General features: G+C 33.4%; 2 protein-coding genes across 2 annotated transcripts in view; both read left to right on the forward strand.

The window, feature by feature from the left end:
• The window catches only part of LOC132696354 (atrial natriuretic peptide receptor 1), a 33,223-nt gene extending 19,683 nt beyond the window's left edge, over positions 1–13,540 (forward strand). The window contains exons 13-21 of the mRNA XM_060661137.1: positions 287–454; positions 518–694; positions 752–911; positions 1,994–2,152; positions 2,588–2,756; positions 4,310–4,445; positions 4,497–4,700; positions 5,094–5,367; positions 12,302–13,540. Of these exons, the coding sequence (XP_060517120.1) occupies positions 287–454; positions 518–694; positions 752–911; positions 1,994–2,152; positions 2,588–2,756; positions 4,310–4,445; positions 4,497–4,700; positions 5,094–5,367; positions 12,302–12,522 (1,668 nt within the window). The 3' untranslated portion in view covers positions 12,523–13,540. The remainder of the gene's footprint in view (positions 1–286; positions 455–517; positions 695–751; positions 912–1,993; positions 2,153–2,587; positions 2,757–4,309; positions 4,446–4,496; positions 4,701–5,093; positions 5,368–12,301) is intronic.
• A 539-nt stretch (positions 13,541–14,079) lies between these two features.
• Positions 14,080–22,606, forward strand: LOC132696343 (secernin-3). The gene is made up of 8 exons (XM_060661112.1): positions 14,080–14,219; positions 14,437–14,589; positions 14,662–14,855; positions 15,200–15,399; positions 19,768–19,874; positions 19,929–20,126; positions 20,309–20,446; positions 20,512–22,606. Exons 1-8 carry the CDS (start codon positions 14,217–14,219, stop codon positions 20,704–20,706), a joined length of 1,188 nt encoding a protein of 395 aa, XP_060517095.1. The 5' UTR covers positions 14,080–14,216; the 3' UTR covers positions 20,707–22,606.
• Positions 22,607–22,610: the final 4 nt, after the last annotated feature.

Below are 22,610 nucleotides of genomic sequence, written 5' to 3' on the forward strand. Positions count from 1 at the left end.
TGTAACTAATTTACTTTTGTTTGTTATCTTTTGTTTACTTTTTTACTTTATTTTAGTTATATAAATAAGTCAACAAAACAAGTAGAACAAAATTATGGCAATTAGCTTCCTTTGGTTCATTATTTTTATTTTTGAAAATAAATTCTGTGATTTTAGAAATACAACAAACCAAGAATTATTCCTTTACCCTTTGAAAAAATTAAGTACTTTTTCAAAAGCAAGCAAATATAACACTTAAACCAGAAGTAGTGGAAATCCGTGGTATCCTGCGAAAATCCATTTTCAGACTTTCGATTTGACGAGCGGAAGAGCGTCAATTACCTCCAATACATCGATACGATCTGCAAAAATATACACTTCGGTCGGTATGTACAAGGGAAGCAGGGTTGCTATCAAGAAAATCGTTAAAAAGAAAATTGACGTAAATAAAAAGCTACTTTGGGAAATCAAGCAGGTAAAACACTATTTATAGATTTCCCTTAAAACACTTACTATTCTATTAATAAAAATCGTTTAGGTAAGAGACGTCACTCATGAAAACACGGTGAGGTTTATAGGGGCATGCATCGAATGTCCAACAATCCTAATTCTAACGGAATATTGCTCACGGGGAAGCTTAAGGGACGTTTTAGAAAACGAAGACATCCACCTCGATTGGAATTTTCAAATGTCGCTTATTTTTGATATTGTTAAGGTAATATTTTATACGTCCGACCATTAAAAAAACTCTAAGGTGGTGTTCGATTTTCAGGGAATGAGTTACATACACGGTTGTGACATTTCCTTTCACGGAAAGTTACGTTCGTGTAACTGTCTTATCGACGGGCGCTTCGTTTTGAAAATTTCTGATTTTGGACTCACATCTCTTACTACTCCGGTGGACCTAATAAAAGATGCCAATTATTACAATAGTAAGTGTTTGTGGTTGTGGAAATGGAATATTGAAAAATGTCTTTTTCCATTTATTAAATCGATTTAAAAAAATTAAATCAAACTAAAATTATAAGATAAACGGAGGCGGAGAGATCTCCTCACTATATTGACGTTAGAATGTGTTTTACAATATGGACGAAAAAAAAGTGGTTCCTGTCAATATACTTACTTACTTCATAAGTAACCGAATGGAAATGTGAGTATTTAATAAGATAATATAAAAATGACTTTGCAGAGATTCATCGTAGGTGAATGTCAAAATGCAGTACCAGGCTCTCAGAGCAACGGCTTAAAATCTCAAAACTGATAAGTTGAAATTTTTAAGCACCATTTTCTAATATAATACAGCAGCATACCAATAAATCCAGAATCATTCTAAAATTTATTTGTAACAGATCTCCTTTACGAACTTCTGTATTGAACTGGTATTTGCTTATCATCCAATATTTGGATCTGCTAAATTTCCATTATCAGGTTTCCATTTCAGATTCCAACGAATTAGACATTAGGTGTAGAGACCCTGTTTCCATAGACTGATATGTTTTCTGTTAGTTCTGATTCTTTTGAAATGCCTAAGTAATTTTTTCCCAGAAGCTTCTATTTCTCATGCAGAGAAAACTAAATTTTTCCCTTGGAGCATCAGTTGAGTGGACCTGACCTTGATGCCTTAAATAAATCTTTTAGTTTCTTATTCCCAATTTCTTAAACGTTATTTTCTCTGTTTTCCTGTATAAAAACGCACTACGCTACGAATTTACGGCCTGAGATTCATTTTTAGGTGTCAAATCCAAAAAGACCTCCATAATAAAAAGCAGTTCAGAGAAAACATTTTAGTAATTGTTGCCTTCAAATTGATTTGATACAAATTATTTTTTCTACTCCGTACTCTAATATCGAATTATGCACTGATCCGGCGCGCGTCACTTCGCCAGTTTCCAGTGCTTTAGTCACGGGTTTCTGTGGTTGGTTATCATATTGGAATGGAAACTCGTGTAGTTAGTAGAACAACATTTTTAAACAAGATAAATGAAAATAAATTTGGCACTTGTATCCATTTTAGAGTTGCTTTGGGTTGCTCCGGAACTTTTACCCTTAACGTTAATCCCTGGAAATCCCGCTACTCAAAAAGGTGATGTCTATAGCTTTGCCATTATCCTCGAGGAAATAATCGTACGGGGTGGTCCTTACGAAGCTGCAAGACGCTATTTGGAAGTTGAGGGTAAGCCATAACGCTATATTTCAGAAGTCAGAACATCAACATGTATTACATATCAGTTTTATGTCACCAAAACATTTTGTTTCAACTTCGTTTTCCTTTGTTTTTTGGGCTTGTTCTGTTTAATTCCAAAAGTGGAGTAGTAAACTAGTAAACTCAAAAAGAAACAACATTATTCAAAATATTAAATGTTTGGTGGAACTTTAATTTTTCAATTTTAATTAAGTTTGAATTATTTGATTTATAGTTTGGCGGTCCAATTTAATCAATAATAACGCGAGTTTCTTGTACTGACTTGGCGCTCGTTTTTGTAAAAAGAATTAGATATTAAACTGGTGTGGAAATGTTATTTATTTTCTCATATATTGCCTTGTTGAATTTAAAATCTTATTGAGTATGGTGGTAACAGTAAGTGAGGTTTCCCCGACACTCTTTCAGAGATAATTGCACGTGTGGCTAGTCGGGAAACGCCGCCATTTAGACCAGCTGTTACTCAAAGAAATTGCCCCGGAGAACTTCTGGAACTTATGGAAAGCTGCTGGAATGACAATCCGGACGAAAGACCTACTTTCGAATTCATTAGAAGTAATCTTAAATCGATGATGAAGTAAGTAAAAGTTAAAACGTAATCCACCACAATACTGAAACGTAAGGTGTTTCACCGAGAACTTCGCCGACTTATACAAAGTCAAAATAAATAATAACTAAAAGTTCAGATTTTCACGAAATTATATATTTTTACATGACAATTGTTTCGAGAACACCGTGTCTTTAAAGACATATAAATCTGAACTTTTAGTTATTATTTATTTTGATAAATGGATTTTCATCAAGTAAAAGCCACCTCAGTTCAATGTTCGACTTATACGAAGACTGTGTAAAAGTATTGAGCATTGAGAATCTTGGCTAAGCCGAATGATAAGATCTGCATTCATGTTCCACCTAGGACTACCGGACAATTAGCAGTTTTCACCTCCCGATGCATGGGCTTAATACTTTTATTTCCAGATCAGCAAGATTTGCTAGTGATCCTTACCAAATTGATCTTTTGGCTCTCTTTAGTCATTATTTTTATGTTTGTTTTAGTTATCTATTTGTTAAGTGTTTCGAATATTACTTTTAGACTTGTTGTTTATTTAGTTTATATCTGACCTAGTAGTCTTAACCTACCGTTAATTGTAAGTTCAGCCATACTATGCTATGCCTGTGGATAAAACGTACATAAATAAAACTGTAACTAGAAAAAATTTGAAAGCTTCGGAATAAACTAAAGTAACTGAGCTATTGTAATAAAATATTTTCGGGATAGCACTTGAGACCCACTTCCGGTAATACCGGAAAATAATGTGGTTATTGATTTCATGTCAAGAATGACGTTTCTAGGCTCTATAACTCCATAACTTGAAAGTTAAATTGTTTGCCTTACAAAGTTACAATACCTACAGATTTTTAACGTTATTTCTTATTTCGCATAAAACTCCATTCAAAATCAAAAATAAAAATATTGATGATGAATTATAAATTTACTTATAATTATAAATTATAAATTTACAGGTCAACCAATTTCTGAATATTTGCTTTGCTATTTTTAGTTTATTAAACATAGCCTACTACCTACTAACTTAAAAATAAAGTGAATTATTATTGAAGCTGCTAACTTTTGAGATTTTTTAAATGACTGTATGCAAATGTATATTTTTTGAAGGCCCATAAGAGTATCAAAGAAAATACAAAATGATATACAGGGCATTTCATATAAGTGCACACTTCGTGATAGCTTATCTAATAGGAAAGATGTAGAATATTCAAAATAGAAAAACACAGGTTGTGAAAATCGCATTTTTCTATCTATGTTAGTGTAATACCTCGCGAAAATGTAAAAAAAAATCGATACCCGATACTTTTAACATTTGTTAAAAAAAAGTATCAATTTTTTTCTAAAAATGAAAGAAAACCAGAATTATTGTTTGAGTAACATCTAAAAATGAAATTAATAAACTAAGCAAGCTGAAATTCATCTCATATTTAATAATTTGCAAATAATAGCTGTAAGTCCCATCCCTTGTTGACATGACACAACTTGAGAACATTGAGTGATTTTAAGGCAAAAAAACACTTTAAAAAAACCTTCATAAATATCTTTATAATCTACCTGCTTAGGGGTTACTGCGAAAATCTCATGGACGATCTTCTCAGAAGAATGGAACAGTACGCTAACAACCTCGAAGTACTTGTGAGTGAAAAAACTGAAGAGCTTAGTCAAGAAAAGAGAAGATCCGAAGAACTGCTTTACCAGGTATAAATTATTCAATCGTAATAATAACCTAACAAAACCAAGTTCTTTAAGGTTTTGCCAAGACCAGTAGCTCAACAATTAATGAGTGGAGAGATGGTGCAGCCGGAACAGTTTGAGTGTGTTACTATTTATTTTAGCGATATTGTTGGATTCACGGCACTTTGCGCAACCAGCACTCCAATGCAGGTTGTCGATTTTTTAAACGATTTGTACAGCACGTTCGATAGAATAATAGGATCGTATGACGTATACAAGGTAAAATAGCCGGCAAACCAATCGAAAAATAATTAGATAGAGAAAACAATTTTTGTACGGTGTATAGTTAATTGAGTGGAAACTATTCATATTTTTGGAAAATCTATTTCACCATTTATTTTTAAACAAGGTAATACTGGCTAGGTTTTTTCACTATTTTCAGAAGAAGCCCAGTTTTTCGGGATTCTTCGTTATTAAACATTTTGGTAATTTGGGCGTCTCTCCCACTTTACGATTTAGCATCGAGTATAATAACTTGTCCTTTTCTGGTCTTTCATTTTTGGCATAGAGGATATGAAATATTGTTTTAAAAAATTATTAATAATTAGTTCTGTGAAATATAGGGTTAAAGACTAAAATAAATAATTAAATGAAAACTTTATATTGTTTCAGGTGGAAACAATAGGAGATGCTTATATGGTGGTATCTGGATTGCCAACACCAAATGGCGATAATCACGCTCGTGAAATCGGCCTTATGGCCTTGGCCATTTTGGATGCAGTGCGCAATTTTACAATTGAACATCAACCTGACCGAACACTACAACTACGCGTGGGAATACATTCGGGGCCGGTATGTGCGGGAGTTGTGGGTCAAAAAATGCCGCACTATTGTCTATTTGGTGATACAGTCAACACCGCCAGCAGAATGGAAAGTACCGGCCAACGTGAGTTAAAATAACCTACTATCTATTATAAAGGGTTATTTTTTATAAACTTCTGAACAAATTTTATTGAACAATTAACCGCATATAAACGTTTGCCAGTGTTGCCAGTTGCCATCCTAGAATAGTATCGCAGTAACTCAAAATTTATCGGAAAATTGTGGGCATACCTTTACAGCCTCTCTGTTTTTGACATTTTAAAAATTAATTTAAAATGCTCTTTGCTGGTGCCACTATACAAAAGTAGATTTTTCACTCTCCACCAACATCAGTTTTAAAAAATATATAATTGGGACTTCCTTTTCCAAAGGACACTCTAAAATTATCCAATTTTTTCTGCTGTATTAAGAGATAACACATATTTTATTGTGGAAAAACGAGTTCGGTCAGTCTTACTTTTTTGACTAATGCTAAATTAATTTTGGCATGTAGTACTAAATTTTAGGATTTTTCAATATTTTAGTTTTCATTAGCAATAGTAGAGCTAAAGACAGCAAGCTACAAGCTTTGTAATGCATCATAATTTTCAGATTTTCCGCAGGGTGATTTCTCAAACATTTTTACGGTACAAAGTTACTATTAACGTTTTCGAGAAGTGAGTCAAAGTTTTATTTTTAATTGATAAAGTGCTGCTCTGATGGCAAAAGTGAAAATTGTATTATACGAGCGATGATTCAAGAGGGAATTTAGGTATCATTTTTATTATTTTATTAATTTTTGTTAATACTGCAAAGTAGTTTTTCTACATATTTTTTGGGTGAGTTAAACTTACAAATTGAGCACTCCGTACAGGTTTTTTTCAAATCTGCGAACGGTTTAGAATCACTGGGTGGAAGACCCGGGGAATAAGGTGGGTGCGGAAGCAACTCTCATCGTAAATTAGTCAAAAAATCCTCCGGATTAAGTTGATGATAAAAGTATCAAAGCTATTGAGTTTCTGTTCTGAAGCCTTAGCGCCCAGCGCGCCAAAAGCTTGCTAACGGCCAAACAATCATGCAAGATGTCATGAACTTGTCTTGTACCAATCCGTGGGTGTCCACTGATGTAACGTTCGTCATTCATTGTAGCGCAATTCACAGAACTTTTTTTTCCTTATTACAATCGTTTGACTTTTTTAAAAACATATTACTTCAATCCAAATTCATATATCGCATATACAAGGTTAATCACGGTGAGTGTCCTATTAGGCGTTTATGAAGAATGTCTGTAAAAAACTGAAATGTTGGCTACTTATGTAAGCTAATATGAGCCACCTATGTAAAATATTTTTGGACATGCGGTGTTGCCAGATACACTCGTAACGTATATTAACTTTCGTTGTTTAAATAATAATAATAATAATTATAAAGAGCCTTTATTCGGTTTCGACCGAGATATATTACAAAAATATATAACTGTGGGGGCGGCATCCAACAGTTGCTCTCATGCAACCCCCTAAAACGAGTATATGACACAATTTATAAAATAAAATATAAAAAGAAATGCGTATATACAATTCGATAGTTACTAGTTTTATGATCGGTCTCTATAAAGATAAATGTATTGCTTAAGTTTTTGTTTCAATGAAGTTAGCGAGGTGAGGTACAACTGCGCTGAAACTGTGCTGAAGTATGTTTGGGAACGGTAAACAGCCCCCTATGGCGAGTATTAACCGAATTAATATCTGATCCACGAGTAAGTTTGTCAAAAAGATACGTCGGACGTTGGAGAGATATTACTTTTTTAATTAAGACTAAAACCTGCGACATAAAACGTTCGTCTAATGTTAGCCAGCGAGAATCCTCTAGGCTAGTAGATATATGATCAAATTTACGAATATTGTATGAGAATCTGAGACAGGCATTCTGAAGACGCTGAAGACTAACCTTGTCCTTCTGAAGTAGGGCAGGCCAGTAAACTACCATACAGTATGAAATTGTGGAGAGAATTAAGGAATCGGTAAGATTTAACTTAATTGCTGTGTCCAGAATATATTTATTACAGTAGAGAATCCGAAGCTTGTAAAACGATTTCTGGATCAATGAAGCTACATCACCTTCGAAACGCAGATTATTATCCAAATGCAGACCCAGATTTTTGCATTCGACAACCGGCCGTAAGAGAAGGTCATTTAATTAAATTTTGGCAGGGTCTAGACTAATTATTTTTCCTTTATCTTTACCAAAAACTATGAGTTGCGTCTTATTTTCGTTAAGTAACAGACCGTGCTTACTAGAAATATCACTGAGGGCACGTAGGTCACTGTTTATATTATTAACGGCGGTATTAATTTGAGAGTAATTAAAAGAGAGATATATTTGAGTGTCGTCTGCGTACTGATGGGAGGAACAATGCTTAATAAATTTACAGAAGTCGGTGATATAAACGGAAAACGGCATCGTACCTAAAATACTACCCTGTGCTACACCTTTGGGAATATTTATATAATTGGAATAGCTGTTATTGAAGAATACTCTTTGACACTGATCAGAAAAGTAACTTTTGAAAAACTGCAACACACCAGCCCCCACACCAAAGTATTTCAGTTTAGCAAAGAGCAGGCGGTGGTCCAAGGTGTCAAATGCCTTGCTATAATCAAGTAATATTAAGCAGGTATTCAGGCCTACATCATTTGCCCGAAATATATCATCACAAACTTTTAAAAGAGCCGTATTTGTGCCATAATCTGCCCTAAAGCCCGATTGCGTTGGAGGTAGAATATTGTGCCGAGCTATAAAATCTCCAAGCTGCTTCTCAACAACTTTTTCTAGTACTTTAGATATAGTAGGGAGAATGCTGATAGGTCGGAATTGAGAAACATCATCCGGTTGAGATGTTTTAGGGACAGGAATAACGTTAGCGTATTTCCAGGGCTTAGGGAATTTGTTAGTAGGCAAGCACTTATTAATAAATAATATACGTAATATGCGGCAAAAGTTGGGGGATAACGTATAATGTCATCTTCCTATCAATCCCATCAGGCCCCACGGCGTGAGTTCTAATTTGTTGTATTATTATTCCTACTTCATTAGAGTTAACACTTGAAGATGAGAGTTTTTCTGGATTTGAAGGGTTGTTGTAGAACTGGTTAATGAAATCGTTATTTAAGTCTGTTTGACGGGTATCATTATAAAAGTATTGATTAAGTTCATTAGCATCCGCAATATTTGAGACATCTGTATTTACTGAAGGTCCGAAATACACATTAACATATCTAAGTACACACCAGAAGTTTTTTGGATGCGCAAGAAACCTGTGTTGTAAAAAAGCCTTTTTCTCCGAGTTAACAGCCATATTTACAAGATTTCTCAACTCCTTGTATTCAATCCAGGTTTGTTCGGTTTTCTGTTTCTTATATTTAGACAGCGCTTTATATTTCAACTTTATCATTATTTTTAAGTTTTCCGTGAGCCAAGGAGCTGGCGGTTTTGTTATCTTCTCAGTTTTTAAAGGAGCATGCAGGCTGAACACTTCTAGTAAGTTAGTATTAAAAAACTCCACCATTTTATCGACGTCAGTTAGTTCGAATATTTTATCCCAATTAATATTGTTTAAATCAAATAGAAAATGTTCGTAACAAAAATTAGAAAAATCCCTGTAGGTTTTTAAAAATGCTTTGGGGTTAGATTTAGGTATCTTCAATTTGCAGTGTACCATATGATAATCAGAGATGCCCTCCATCTTAAATACCCAGGACTCCATCACGATATTCGGAGAGGTACTGACAATTAAGTCAATGAGAGTTGAGGTACTATGACTAACCCTGGTAGGTTCCCGAATATGTTGAAAAAGACCGTATTTGCTCAAAAAATTGGAAAAAATACCGGAACCATTATTACAATTGACTCCAAGAAGGTCAACGTTAAAGTCACCTCCAAATATAACGTAATCATATTCAGGAATTAATCCCACTAAGGATTTCAAGTGACTGCAGACAGTTATTCAAATTCAAGTGGGGTGGTCTGTAAAGGATTCCCAAACAAACCCTCTTACCAGCAATATTAATAGATATCCACATTTGTTCAAGCGCTACATTGTTATAGACGATATTATCAAGAACTTTGTGTTTTAGATTCTTTCTAATGTAAAAAGCCACACCACCCCCTCTACCATCGCGATCACACCTTAACAATTTATAATTTTCAATATTAAATGATAAACTAGAAATATTTGGGCTAAGCCAAGTTTCGGATAAACTAATAACGTCTAAAGACAGATGATTAATTGTTGAGGCAAAAAGATCAAAAGAAGTACGTAGAGACCGAACATTAAAATGACAATACTCAAGCAGCGCTTGTTCCATATAATTATGAGTTTTCTGCGTTTTTCTGCTCCAAAAAATATTATGCAACTTAAAAACAAAACAAAACATAACCAAGTTCCCAAACCAAAAACCATAGTGCTTATTGTTCATAACCCACTTAGCAAAAAGGAAAACAAAAAAATATGTAATTCATCACACTAAAAAATAAAAAAAGCATCGCCCGATCTATATACAAATAGGCGTATAGCACCGATACAGCAGTAAGCCCAAAAAAAAGCAACAAGAATGCGCACTCTAAAAAACTTTACCAGTCTTATTTTAGATCGTCCTCCGTTGAAATTACAGATCTTTCACGTGTCTGGCCATTCCAGTATATTTTCCCTCCAGCTTTACCAAACTTATTTTTTGCCAACATTAGCAAGTCATACCTGATTTTTTTGAGATTCTCAAAGACGGAATAATCAGTATTTTTAAGTGATCTTTTGGCGCTGAAAATAGCATTTCTTTTCCACCCATGGACAAAAGTACCCAGCAAAATACGAGATTTATCCCCGCCGGCTTGCCCTATTCTAAAGGCGGCGTCCAAGTCTTCCTTACTACAGGAAACTCCTAGTTTATCATTCAGAAACGACACAAGGACTTCAACTGAATCCTCATTCTCAGTTTCATCAATGCCGTGGAAACGAAGCGAGTTCTTTTTGATCATCTCACTATTTTGGTCGACTGCAGTATTTAAGTTGCGCAAGTCCATAGAATTGTTGCCAACAGTAAGTTGAAGAGAATTCAAGCTATCACTCAAATTCTAAAGTTGGCCATCGATACTATCAAAACGCTGAGAAAGATTTACCTCAATCTGCTTGTAGAAGTTAGTACAGACTTTAGAAATCAATTTCTCCATATCATCTCCAGATCTGGCCTCACTAGAAGATGCGTTACGGGTCTTTGATCAGCCAGCCATAGTTACCACCTTATTGACACGATCAGACTAGCACAGTAAGTTGGAGGTTAGATGATGTTTTACTTGAAATAACTTCCAAACACAAAAAGTCGTCAACAAAAAGTATGTAAGGGGGAAGATATGAGTACTGAGACACACTGTGGGGTATTTGCAATAATTAATTGAAACAAAATACCACTAAACTGGATTAAAAATATGGAGTCGATAAACACGCACTACGCACACATGCCTCGTATTCTAATATACTACTAAATGGAACACCCTGTGTATAATTACATTTTTAGATTCTGCGAAACATTCTAGAACTTTTTTATGTAACATGTACAATGAACATTTTCGGAGATAAAAAATACTTTTCAAAAAATGTTGCAACAAACAACCCGATATACAAGTCACAATAGATCCTCCGGGTCGCAGTGACGGACAGGCTGACTGCTAGCTCTCCCAACCCGATATACAATAATAATTTTTTTCGCAACCTGAATTTTTAGTTGCGGTTAATATAGTATGAGAATTAAGTTATCGCTTACATTAGATAAGATCGAAATGGCAAGATATAAAAATCCATGTTACGTGGGAATTTTAAATTCAACACCCCATATTTTATATAGGCACGTAAATGAGCAGTTAATTTGCCATCTAAAACTAAAACTAAAACTAAAATTATGGTATGTCTATTTTCACTGGTTTTCGAATTAGAAACCAAAAAACAAAATTAGGCAATTAAAGCGAATTAATCACATTTCATGTGGGTAGCAGGCTTTAACCGACTTATTTCCATCCAGTTTCACTGTTACAATTACCAATTTGAACAGGCTTATAACGGAATATTAAGCTTATTTATATCAAAGACAAATTTGTTTATAAAAAACATCACCATGGCCGGCCAGAATTCGCTTTAATTGCAATATTTTGTTTTTTTTGCTTATAACACGAAAACATAGTTTCGTACTTTTAGATATCAAATTAATTGCTCATTTACGTGCCAATATAAAATATGGTGTGTTTCATTCAAAATGCCCACGTAACATGGGTTTTTATATCTTGCCAATTGGGCCTTATTTTATGAACGCCCTGTACGCGTAAGTTCAAGATAGGTATGGTACATGTAACATAGAAAAGTTCCAGAATTTTTCACAAAATCTAAAAATGTAATAATATACTGGGTGTTCCATTCAAATAACTAAAGTTTATATATGATATTGATATATCTGGCAACACCGCATGGCCACAAATATTTTATATTCGCTTACATAAGTAGCCAACATTTCAGGTTTTTGTCGTAAGTCATTCTCCATAAACGTCTAATTGAGCCGTGAATAACCCTGTATAGTAACTTTTAACAAAAGGACTTTTTCCACCGTAAAAATGAGTGGGGAATCCATTTTTTCACAAAAAATATAATACAGGGTTGTACGGTAAGTCATGAAACTTTGAAAATGAGAAAATACATTTTGGTAGCGCCAGAGGTAAATTAAGAACAGGTACTAATTTTCATCAAAAATGGACATTATTTAGGAAATTATACAGGATGGCAAAAATACCTTATAGCTTTAAAACACGTAAGACATCACCCTCTGAAATATCGGACATGTATAGTCTGTAATAAATCAAGGCGGTTTAGAGATTAGATCTTAAATTAAGAAATACTTCCTTACGTACGTAGTTCCCATCAAATATCTACTTTATTATTTATTATGTCTATTTATTATTTATTATATCTATATTTATTTTAGCTCTGAAAATCCACGTCAGTGAGGCAACAAAACAAATATTCGACAAATTTGGCACTTTCCGACTAGAATTGAGAGGTGAAGTAGAACTGAAAGGCAAGGGGTTTGTTACAACCTACTGGCTTTTACGAAGTACAGAGCTGGACTCTAGGCCTCTCTCTCCTTTCGCCACAACAGTCGAACAGGATCCTACAAATCCGTATCCGCTTATATTTATGGGATAGTTTTCTATTGATAATAGTTGTTCATAGCAGATACAACTAATTTTATTGTAGAAATGATTAAAGAAATAGTCGAATATTTTACCAAACTTTGCCTAAAATCCCAAATTAAAATTTGCCAAAAATTTATTAGTTCCGAACAGAATATTCAGAATAGTGATGATGTTTTTTTTTTCATAAAAATATTGCAACTCGTATAACAGACATAAAATTTTTGCAAATATTTTTATCCGCAGAAATACTTAGAATTTGTGTGTGAAAAGGCGCAAAATGTTTTTAAATATCTCTCTAGTAAATATATCATTTTATTTTATATATCGTGGGAATAGAAACAAAATTGGCTTTTTCAAAAAATATGAGATAACCAAATAAAGAAAAATGTATGCATTGTAAAACTTATGCATAAAATATTCAAGCACCAACTATGGAATTACGAAATCGATTCCGACCCGCTATTTTGACTGACTGATTAGAAAAAATGCACAAAATAAATAAAATGGAATATAATTTTATGACCTATATTTTAATTTAACTTAAATTAGGCAGTGGGCAATGGCCTAAAAATGGGTATAAAAGGCCACACGTACAGACTTTACCACACGTTTTTCGGTTGTATCGTATGTATGTAATATCGCATGTAGACAGCAAAACTGTAGCTCGCACAAATTTGAAAGAGCGGCTTGTGCAAACATCGCCCAGTTCAAGATTTTAGTTGGCATAAACTAGTTTGTGCGGTAAATTAATTAAGCAATAAAAAGACACCAACCCGACATTTGGCCACATATTTTCTGATTGCAAAACTTCATTAAACCTTTTGATAGTAAAGTTTGTGCAAAGTTGCTTGCATCGTATTGGCACTGTATAGCGTTCCGCTTTTTTTGACCAAACAATACTGTACAGACAAGTCTCTCTATCGTATAACCCTTAAGAGAACGCAAAAATATTTCGCTTCCAGTTAAACATGCGAATGGATACATTGTAAAATAAAACAAAAAATAAATTCATAACGGAATTCAAAAACAAAAGGCATTTTTTTTTCAGAAGCAATCAATTTGCAGTTATTCGATGTTATTTAATAAACAAAATTTAAATAAAACTTAAACCATTTAACTGTTTTTCTGTCGATCACAGGTTTCTGAGATACCAATACAAACATTTTCAAACTGAACTCTACTTCTCACCGAATATGGCTGTGGGTTGTATTGGACAAGTATATTTCACTGTTTGGAATTTGTTTTCTAAAGGTTTCTTTCTACTCCCTTCTGCAAAATACCTAATTATACACTTCGGGCATTTCCGGGATAATATCGCACAGGTTTGGGAGCAATCGTATGTTTTCGAAGATTTTACCGCACGGCTTGAATTTTGACGTTTGTCAATTCTGGTGGTAATGTCAGTGAATGTATTTGTGTTGTTTGCAAAAACAAGAAAAAGTATAGTATGCAACACGTTTGGTAGACTTTTTAAATCCTTCGTTTATTAAACAATTGGCATAACTAGTTAGCCAAATAAAAGTAATGTAATGTAAGATGAAATTCCATAGTTGGACTGAACTAAACAAACCAAAACTAAACTTAGTCTATGCCAATGGAGACTCTGCTTAGAATTCTGGTATTACTCTGTGCTTGTGTAAATTTTTAAGACTTGTTGAGGTGCAGAATATTTGTGAAATTAATATTAACAAAAGGGTTTAATAAATGGTATGTATGTCCCAAACTATTACAATACGCACCCCCTTGTTGTTGTTATGTTTCATTTTCTTTATTTATACATTCTCATTTCTCTCTAAATAATTTTGATGTGGCACTTTTGCTTGTTCAAGTTCAATGAAAAAATAAGAGTGAATTTTTCAGTGCATTTTAAACTTTACCTTTGAAATATTATATAATGTTCGCGCAACTGATTCAATTTATTTAGGATATGGAAATTCCACAGTCTTGCGACACATTTGTCGTTTTACCACCGCTAACTAAGCATGGAGTGGTATTTGGAAAGAATTCGGATAGACCCCAAAACGAAATCCAGGAAGTAGTGTTCTATCCTGCTAGTGAAAGTTCAACTTCAACTAAAGTAGGTGGTTTTGTTAATTCATTGGTTTAATGGTAGTGTGATTTTTTTTTAATAGACTAATTGTTTTTTCAGTGTACTTATATAGAAATTGATGCAGTTAAAGAAACAAAAGCAGTCATTTTGAGTAAGCCAAACTGGATGTGGGGCGCAGAAATGGGAGCCAATGAATGTGGAGTTGCTGTAGGAAATGAAGCCATTTGGACAAATGATAATGATGGAGAACATGATCCCCATGTTAAACGTTTGTTGGGGATGGATTTAGTTAGGTAAGTTATTATATATTTTTATCTTTTATATATATTTTGGTGAATAAGTATTTGAAAAAATTAGAATTTTGATTGGCTATGGAAAAAAGTATTACAAGATTAATTTTGCACACTGAACTTGGAGATTGAGTTGTTTTTGTGAGTTTTTTGTTAATCATGAAATTTTAAAAGTATGATTCCTTATTTAATCAATCTCAATATTTTTAGAAACTCTATGTTGTTACAACTGAAAACTGTTTCTCTCTTTCACATAAGTAAACCGATTAAATTATTTGTAACGAAATTATTTGTAAGTTATTAGTAGATATTATGGTTATTTATTATTTTATAATCGCCACTTTTAGGTTAGCTTTAGAACGCAGTTCTACAGCTGATGAAGCCCTTGAAATTATAACCAAATTGCTAGAAAAATATGGTCAAGGTGGACCATGTTCTAGTACTGATTTGCATTTTACATATCACAATTCATTCTTAATAGCTGATCCTAATGGAGCTTGGGTTTTGGAAACATCTGGTAAACATTGGGCTGCTGAGAAAATTACCAGTAAGTTTTGAATACATTGTTAAATACCTGAATGTTCTTTATTATTTTTCAAAGAAACTTCCACAGGCCACTGTAATACTTTTTACAAAATTTTTGGATTCCTCCTGTGTCTGTTTTTTCTGAGTCGAACTTGCTGACATTTTGCCAACCATCCTGTTGGCTTCTTCAGAGCTTGACTGAAACTGGCTCACATTTTACTCTGTACCTGCTGATATGCTTATATATTGTTTGAGGGGGGCAGAGCTAAATGAGCAGCATAAACACCGGCTCGCATGACTGATTCCCATATTGGTGACAGGTCGAGACCTGAGTCGCGGTTATGATTGTTAGGTTGTGTATAGATTTTTATAGACTCTCTTGCTAGAAGAACTGATTACATGTAAGAATTTTAGTTTTATGGAATAAAATTTTATGTCCGGTTTCATGAGTGTGTTCGGCAACAGCTGATGAGTTTATTTGTCTTAGTCGTAAGGCTCTTTCGTGTTCTTTGAGTCTAGTTGAAATTTTTCGTCCAATCTCTCCAATGTATTCTTTGCCGCATATGCATGGAATGCTGTAAACTCCTGGCATCTCAAATGGAATTTTGTCTTTGATGGACCGAAGATGTTGAGATATTTTTGGACAAGTGGTAATTCTGGTTTTGACGTTATACTTCTTTAGAACTTTTGATATATGGTCAGTGATGTTTTGAATGTAAGGAAGGCTTTCGGCGTCATTGCTATTGGAAGGTTGTGGTGTAGTGTATTTTTTGATGAAACTCTTAATATCTTTAATGTGGAAATTATTAGAGAGAACAGCAGAGGTAAGGCGTTTTAATTCTGGGTTCAGTGACTCGGGCTGAGATAGTTTTACGGCTCTGTAAACAAGAGAGTTCATGACCCATAATTTTTGGGCCGGATGGTGATGTGACCATGCATTAAGGTATGGGTCTGTGTTCGTAGGTTTTCTGTAAACACAATGACCTAATGTTAAGTTCGATTTTCTATTGATAAGAATATCTAAGAATGGAAGGTTATTATTAGTTTCCAACCCAATAGTAAAAACATATATTAGGGTGAATAAAACTTGTACATCTGACACCATATATAACGTTGCGGCACCCACTTTTGGGTGCCACAACGTTTAGCCATGAAAATTTCAAAATCAGTATCCCCTCCTTCTGTAACGAATAATGACAGATTTTTTCCTGGGAGCCATATGCCTAATTTCTTATATCGCCTTTTATGCGCCAGGAGTTCAGTCGCTATAACGCAGGAGGCGCACCGCAAAAAGTTTGTATCTAAAGTAGATAAAATCTGTATTATGTGGCAAATACATAATATTTCGACTTTTAGACACCCAAAATTTGGCAACGCCGATTTGAATGTTCCATTATATTTTTGTGCGATATTTTTCGCGGGTATGTTAGGTGATGAAGTGTGTAAGTAGAACTGTCAAAGTGAGTCAAAGGGCTAAGGAAAATTTAGTGTTGGTCGCAAGTAAATAAATTTTTTGATTATTTAGTTGCAACTTAAAAAAAATTATTCGAAGTTTTTGTTTTTTTTTTACTTTATTTAACATCAATCGATCAGTAAACCTGTATAATTGGATTTCGCTATATATTTTCTCATTTCTAAATTATTGAAACAAATTTCAATAAATATAGAAAAATTATTCAAATACTGTTCAAAACTGACAATAGCTGATCATGAATAGTTTTCCAAACTAACTTCTTTTAAGTTTTAAGATCATTAAAATGAAAACGCAGCGAGCGAAGTAATAGATTTAGACGACACTGCATTAAGTACTGATAACGATGTACCAGATTTAAACGACTACATTTTAAATTTAGATGACGGCTCCTCAAATTCGGATATTATGACAAATTTAAATGCCTACGCACCTCATCTAACAAACGATCGACCATATGCGAATATATCAAATTTGGCATATCCTGCATCATTCCAAATAAATATGTAACAGAGTTGAATGAAGGTGCTTCAAATTTAAATTACACGTCCAATTTAAATTGCCATGCATCTCATTTTCAACGTGACTCACAAAACCACTAATCAAATTGATGTAATGTTACATAAAACCCAAATTTGGATTTAGGTAGCCAAACAACTCATTTGGAAAGCGATGCATCAAACATATATGACCATGCACAAAATTATCATTGAGTGAACCACCATTAAAGGAGCAAGAAGATTTTTACTCTGTAAACTTACATAGCGGGATAGAGAACATTATCCAACTAATAAATCCATTCGATAAAATTTTAGATGTAGACTGTAGATGTAGAAAACGTATGGCAAACATTTAAACAAGATGTCAGTAAGGAACGAAATATTTAGCAAAACACAGCCATTAATGACATTCTGATAGCCCGCTATGGAGAAGATATCAAAAAAAATGCTGCGCTGCGTCTGTATCATATCTCTAATAAATTGCGAGGATGTGCTAGATTTTTGTTAGAAATTAGAAAGCTCGGTAATTAGAGCGATATGCTTTCAGCATTAAAACCAAAAAGCTCCGATGATGTAGTTGAAGCAGTAAAAGCCATATCTTGGTACGACGCAGATACTAAAACATTTGGAGCTGATCCGCGGCGTTACATTTTGGAACTACTATAACTATAATCCCAACAAAAAGCAATATTGAAGAAGTTATGAAGAATTTAGAACGTTTCAAAGCTTTGGTTAAGTCGCAATGCACCATTGAATTCGGAAGTCTGGCAACCAAAAATTTAAAATCATCCACTGCGTTAAAACCCAAACTGTTACCACTAACAAAAAGTGTTTTGATTTTGCGTAAGATTGTAGAGGAAAAAGATCGTGAAGCAGTTGTAAAACTAAAGTTAATAAAAAATCAGGCCGACTGCAAAATATTAGCTGAAACGGTACTAATACAGAGAATTCTTCAAAATAGGAAAAGGTGATATGAATTCTTATAGAGAACAAATAGAAAATGAACTTAATCTGTCAACTCAAAGTGAAATGACAATGGCTGTGTCTGAAAATGAAAAATTGCTCACCGGACATTATAAACGCATGACTGCTATATGAAAGGGAAGCAGGCCTGTAAGTATTATGTTACCGAAAACATTGCAACAGTTTTATCAAACTATTTACAAGATCAAAACAAATACTCCTGAATGAAAATATATATTTTTTACATACCCAAGTTAATCAAGATAGAACTGAGTGGGGTACAAAACCCCGATTATTAACCTCTTCCAGACTCAGAAAACAAATAGCACTTGTTACACAGGTCCTTAATAATAATGTTATTCCACAAGATGTTTACCCAATCGCCAAAGTAACGAAAATTTTTCAACTAGTGGACTAAGAAAACATGGATATGTTTAAGAATTACAACTTGGATAAAATTTACAGAAAGATGTCACAGACGACAATTTAGACGTGGACAAAGAGAATGTATCCTCAACATCGGGCACACAAAGTTGCTTTAGTGATTAAGGTATGAATGGTTTTCACTTATTTATTTTGAATGCCCAAAGTTTAACGCCATATTTTGTCCCTTTCCTCGATAATAAAGGATATTGCCCTCGAAAAAATTATCCCTGAAGTTATCAAATTTCGAGTTCATCTCAAATCACTTATTTCTTCATTCCTGTCGGATATAGAAATCGACTCAGATAAAGAAGTAGCTACAGCAAGAATTATTTCTGGGCGAAGAAAGTTTAAGAATTCTGGTTCATCAAAAACAATTTGTTAGATCATATGATTTCAGCCTTAAAATATATTTAAGAAGATACATTTTAAGGATGCTATTGACAACAACAAAGCTCCGAGGAAGTAGGAATGCGAGATATTTATTAAAAAACAATTCTTTCGAAGGTGTTACTTGGTTTCGTGTTAAAACATTCCTACTTTTTTTAATATACTTACCGCTATGTTAAAAAATAGTGTGAGGTAAAAGTAATTTTATTTTCATACTTCCATTTGAGATGCCAGGAGAATACATTGGAGAGACTGGACGAAAAATATCAACTAGACTCAAAGAACACGAAAGAGCCTTATGACTAAGACAAATAAAGTCATCAGGTTTTGCCGAACACACTCATGTAACCAGACATAAAGTTTTATTCGATAAAACTAAAATTCTTGCATGTAATCAGTTCTTCTACCAAGAGAGTCTATAGAAATCTATAAAGAACCTACCTAACAATCTCAACCGCGACTCAGGTCTGTACCTGTCATCAATATGGGAATCAGACATCCGAGACGATGTTTATGCCGCTCATTTAGCTCCGAAGAAGCCAGACAGGATGATTGGCGAAACGTCACCAAGTTCGACTCAGGAGAAACAGACGCAGGAGGAATCCAGAAGTTTTGTAAAAAGTTCTTTATGATTATTTTTCAGGTGGGTACAGGAACATTTCCAATGTATTATCTATTACTACTAAAATTGATAAAAAATCTGATGGTTTAGAAGAATATGCAAAATTAAAATCTTTATGGAATGGAGAGGTAATCCTTTGATATTAGTGCATTAAATTAATGAAATCAAAGGCTAATTTTTAGGGCGAATTTAATTTCTGTGAAGTTTTTTCGGGGGAGAAAAAACCTGGAGATGCTAGGTATTTGGCAGGAAAAGAGTTGTTAAGGAAATATACTTCACTAAATACCTTTAGGGAGACCGATATGTTTAAAGTGTTACGTGACAAAGACTCTGGCATCTGTAGAACTTGCGAAAATGATTTTCCTACTCAGGGAAGTCAAGTAAGTATAGTCAACAAATTCATTTTATTTTGTCACATTTTATTGATTTTTCGTGACCCTTGATTCAATAAGAATTTTATTCAAGTAATTTTTCTTTGAATTTTCTGCCTTCAAACCTCCAACTTAATGTGTAATTTAGGGATGTTCCATTATTATTAAGATTTATTATAGATTTTTTTTAGGTGTCTACTCTCAGTTCTGATCGGCCTAGCATTCATTGGTTTACTGCTACTCCAGATCCTTCAATATCTGTTTTCAAACCTTTCATTTTTACAAAGAATGCCATTATTTCAAAACATACAGTGTGTCCAGACAACACTGTAAGTCATGTTTGTAAATCAAATATTACTTAAAATACTACCTACTAAATTATTTGTGATTCTAGAGTCCCCACATATTGTATGCTCTTCACTTGAAGGCAAATACAGAAAGCAACCAAGTACAGGAACTTCTTCAAAATATGGAAACAAATTGTGTCAGAGAATTGGATCAGGTCATAGAGAATGTTGGCGAAGATCTTTCAGAATTTGATGAATTGCTTAAAGATTGTGTAGAAACTGAAGTTAAATTCTACCGTTAAGGAAAAATAATATCTTGCTATGTGGTGTGGTATGGTATTGCTTACGCTTACTTGACGGTAAAATAAGTTGGTGATTTTTTAAGTAAAAACTTGCATGCCTAGTATGTGAAGATTGTTCATCATTTTTGAATGCACTGATTTAAAAGTTGCCTTGATTATTTGGTTACCAAATTTATATATGGAATTACTGACTACTGTCTGTAATATGCTTTATCAAGAAAATCAGTATTTAAATTGATATTAACATTCCAACTTTACAATATCCACTTTAAGGCTGAATATAACTTATTTTTTATTGGAAATGAGCGCTTTTTAATTTTATAGTTTTATATAAATTGTGATCAAGTTGAATAGGAAGTGTCTTTTCTAGTAACATAATGTGTATATTAGGAGCCTTCTATAAATAGGCTATTTTTGACTGGGGCAAAAATATTGTTTCATTTGTTAGTATTCTCATGGCTTATGAGTTTTGCATGTGATTTATATATTAATAGTGAAATTCCCAAAGAAATTGACTCTGCTACCAATCTGCTGAGATTTAATTATACGTTCATATGGAGAAAAAATAATTTTTGCTTATGCTTCTCTTAGATTGTTCTAAGAGATGACATAGAATCCCTCCCCCAGAACACGGGAATCGGAAGAAGTTACAAATTTTATGATTACATTTTAGTGTTACTTTTGCGCTAATAAATTTTTAATAAAAACTCTCCAATTTGAGAAGGAAATAGCACGCACCAGTCTGTAAGAGATTACTTTGATAAATGTGATGATATGAACGTTATTGTTATATAATCTTTGGGGTGTAAAGATTCCTCCCGCCCTTCAATTATGCAATTTCATTTTACCTTCTAGTGTGTTTCAAAACATTAGTTAAGTTTCAACTCTTTTTGTTTTTTAATTACCATAAAATAATTCTTTTTTTATATATATATTTTTGCATATAGCTGACTACCTTTCTAGCCAAAGCTGGTATAGCTATTCAACTATTTTTTTTTGTCAATAAAAATTTGAGTTTTCTTTTTTACTGCATGTGGCTGTATAGAAAACGCAAAAGTCAAGGAAACTATCCCTTTCAATAACTTAGATTCTAACCTCAAACTGATAAGTAACTAATAGTCTTCACAGCAGCAAACACACTCAGTAGTATTTATAGGAAGAATTTTTCTGTTCAAATATTTCTTCCTATGCTTTTATTGCGGCACCCGCCGAGAAATTTAAATGGTAACGAAACCAAGTTTAACGTATTATATTAACTATTTTAGAACATCACTGAAGAAAATGTAAATTTTTAATTGCTGTTCATATTTTCACAAATGTCGGATATATTTAAAAGTGCCCACTTTTTGTGGGTTTCTTAAAAACCACTAAGTGTGTGGGGATATTTTAATATCTCTATAAGCTTCATGTCAACACTGAATGAGATAATTCCATGGCACATTTTTTGACTAATTATTAAAATATTTTTAATGTAACTATTTTTTAGCAAATGAACGATTATTTTGTTTTCTATTTTTTCTGTATTGCCTGTTGAAGTTGTATATTTACTTTTTTTTATAGATTCTTCAAGTCAATGAAGTGACTAGTATTATTGATTTTTTTTTGCAACAGTTTAAATACAATAACATATCCTCTATTTCTTAATTAAAGTAGCGATTGGCTTAAAAAGAAACTCTTCTATCGCGAAACCAAAAGATTAGCGTTTGTTTGTATTAATCAAAGTAATATTCAGCACATATATCAAAAATGTCCAAGGAGTCCATGTGCATAGGTTTATATATGGCGCATAATTTCCCTGTACTAATATCATAAACTTAAACTGTCACTTTGCCAAAGCTATTTTTAATTATTGTTTGCAGTTTGCTAAATAAAGGATATCTTCAACAAAACTGTCTTTTAGTCTT

The sequence above is a fragment of the Cylas formicarius genome, unplaced genomic scaffold (assembly GCF_029955315.1).
Source record: "Cylas formicarius isolate icCylForm1 unplaced genomic scaffold, icCylForm1.1 PGA_scaffold_10__41_contigs__length_53128322, whole genome shotgun sequence".
Classification (NCBI taxonomy): domain Eukaryota; kingdom Metazoa; phylum Arthropoda; class Insecta; order Coleoptera; family Brentidae; genus Cylas; species Cylas formicarius.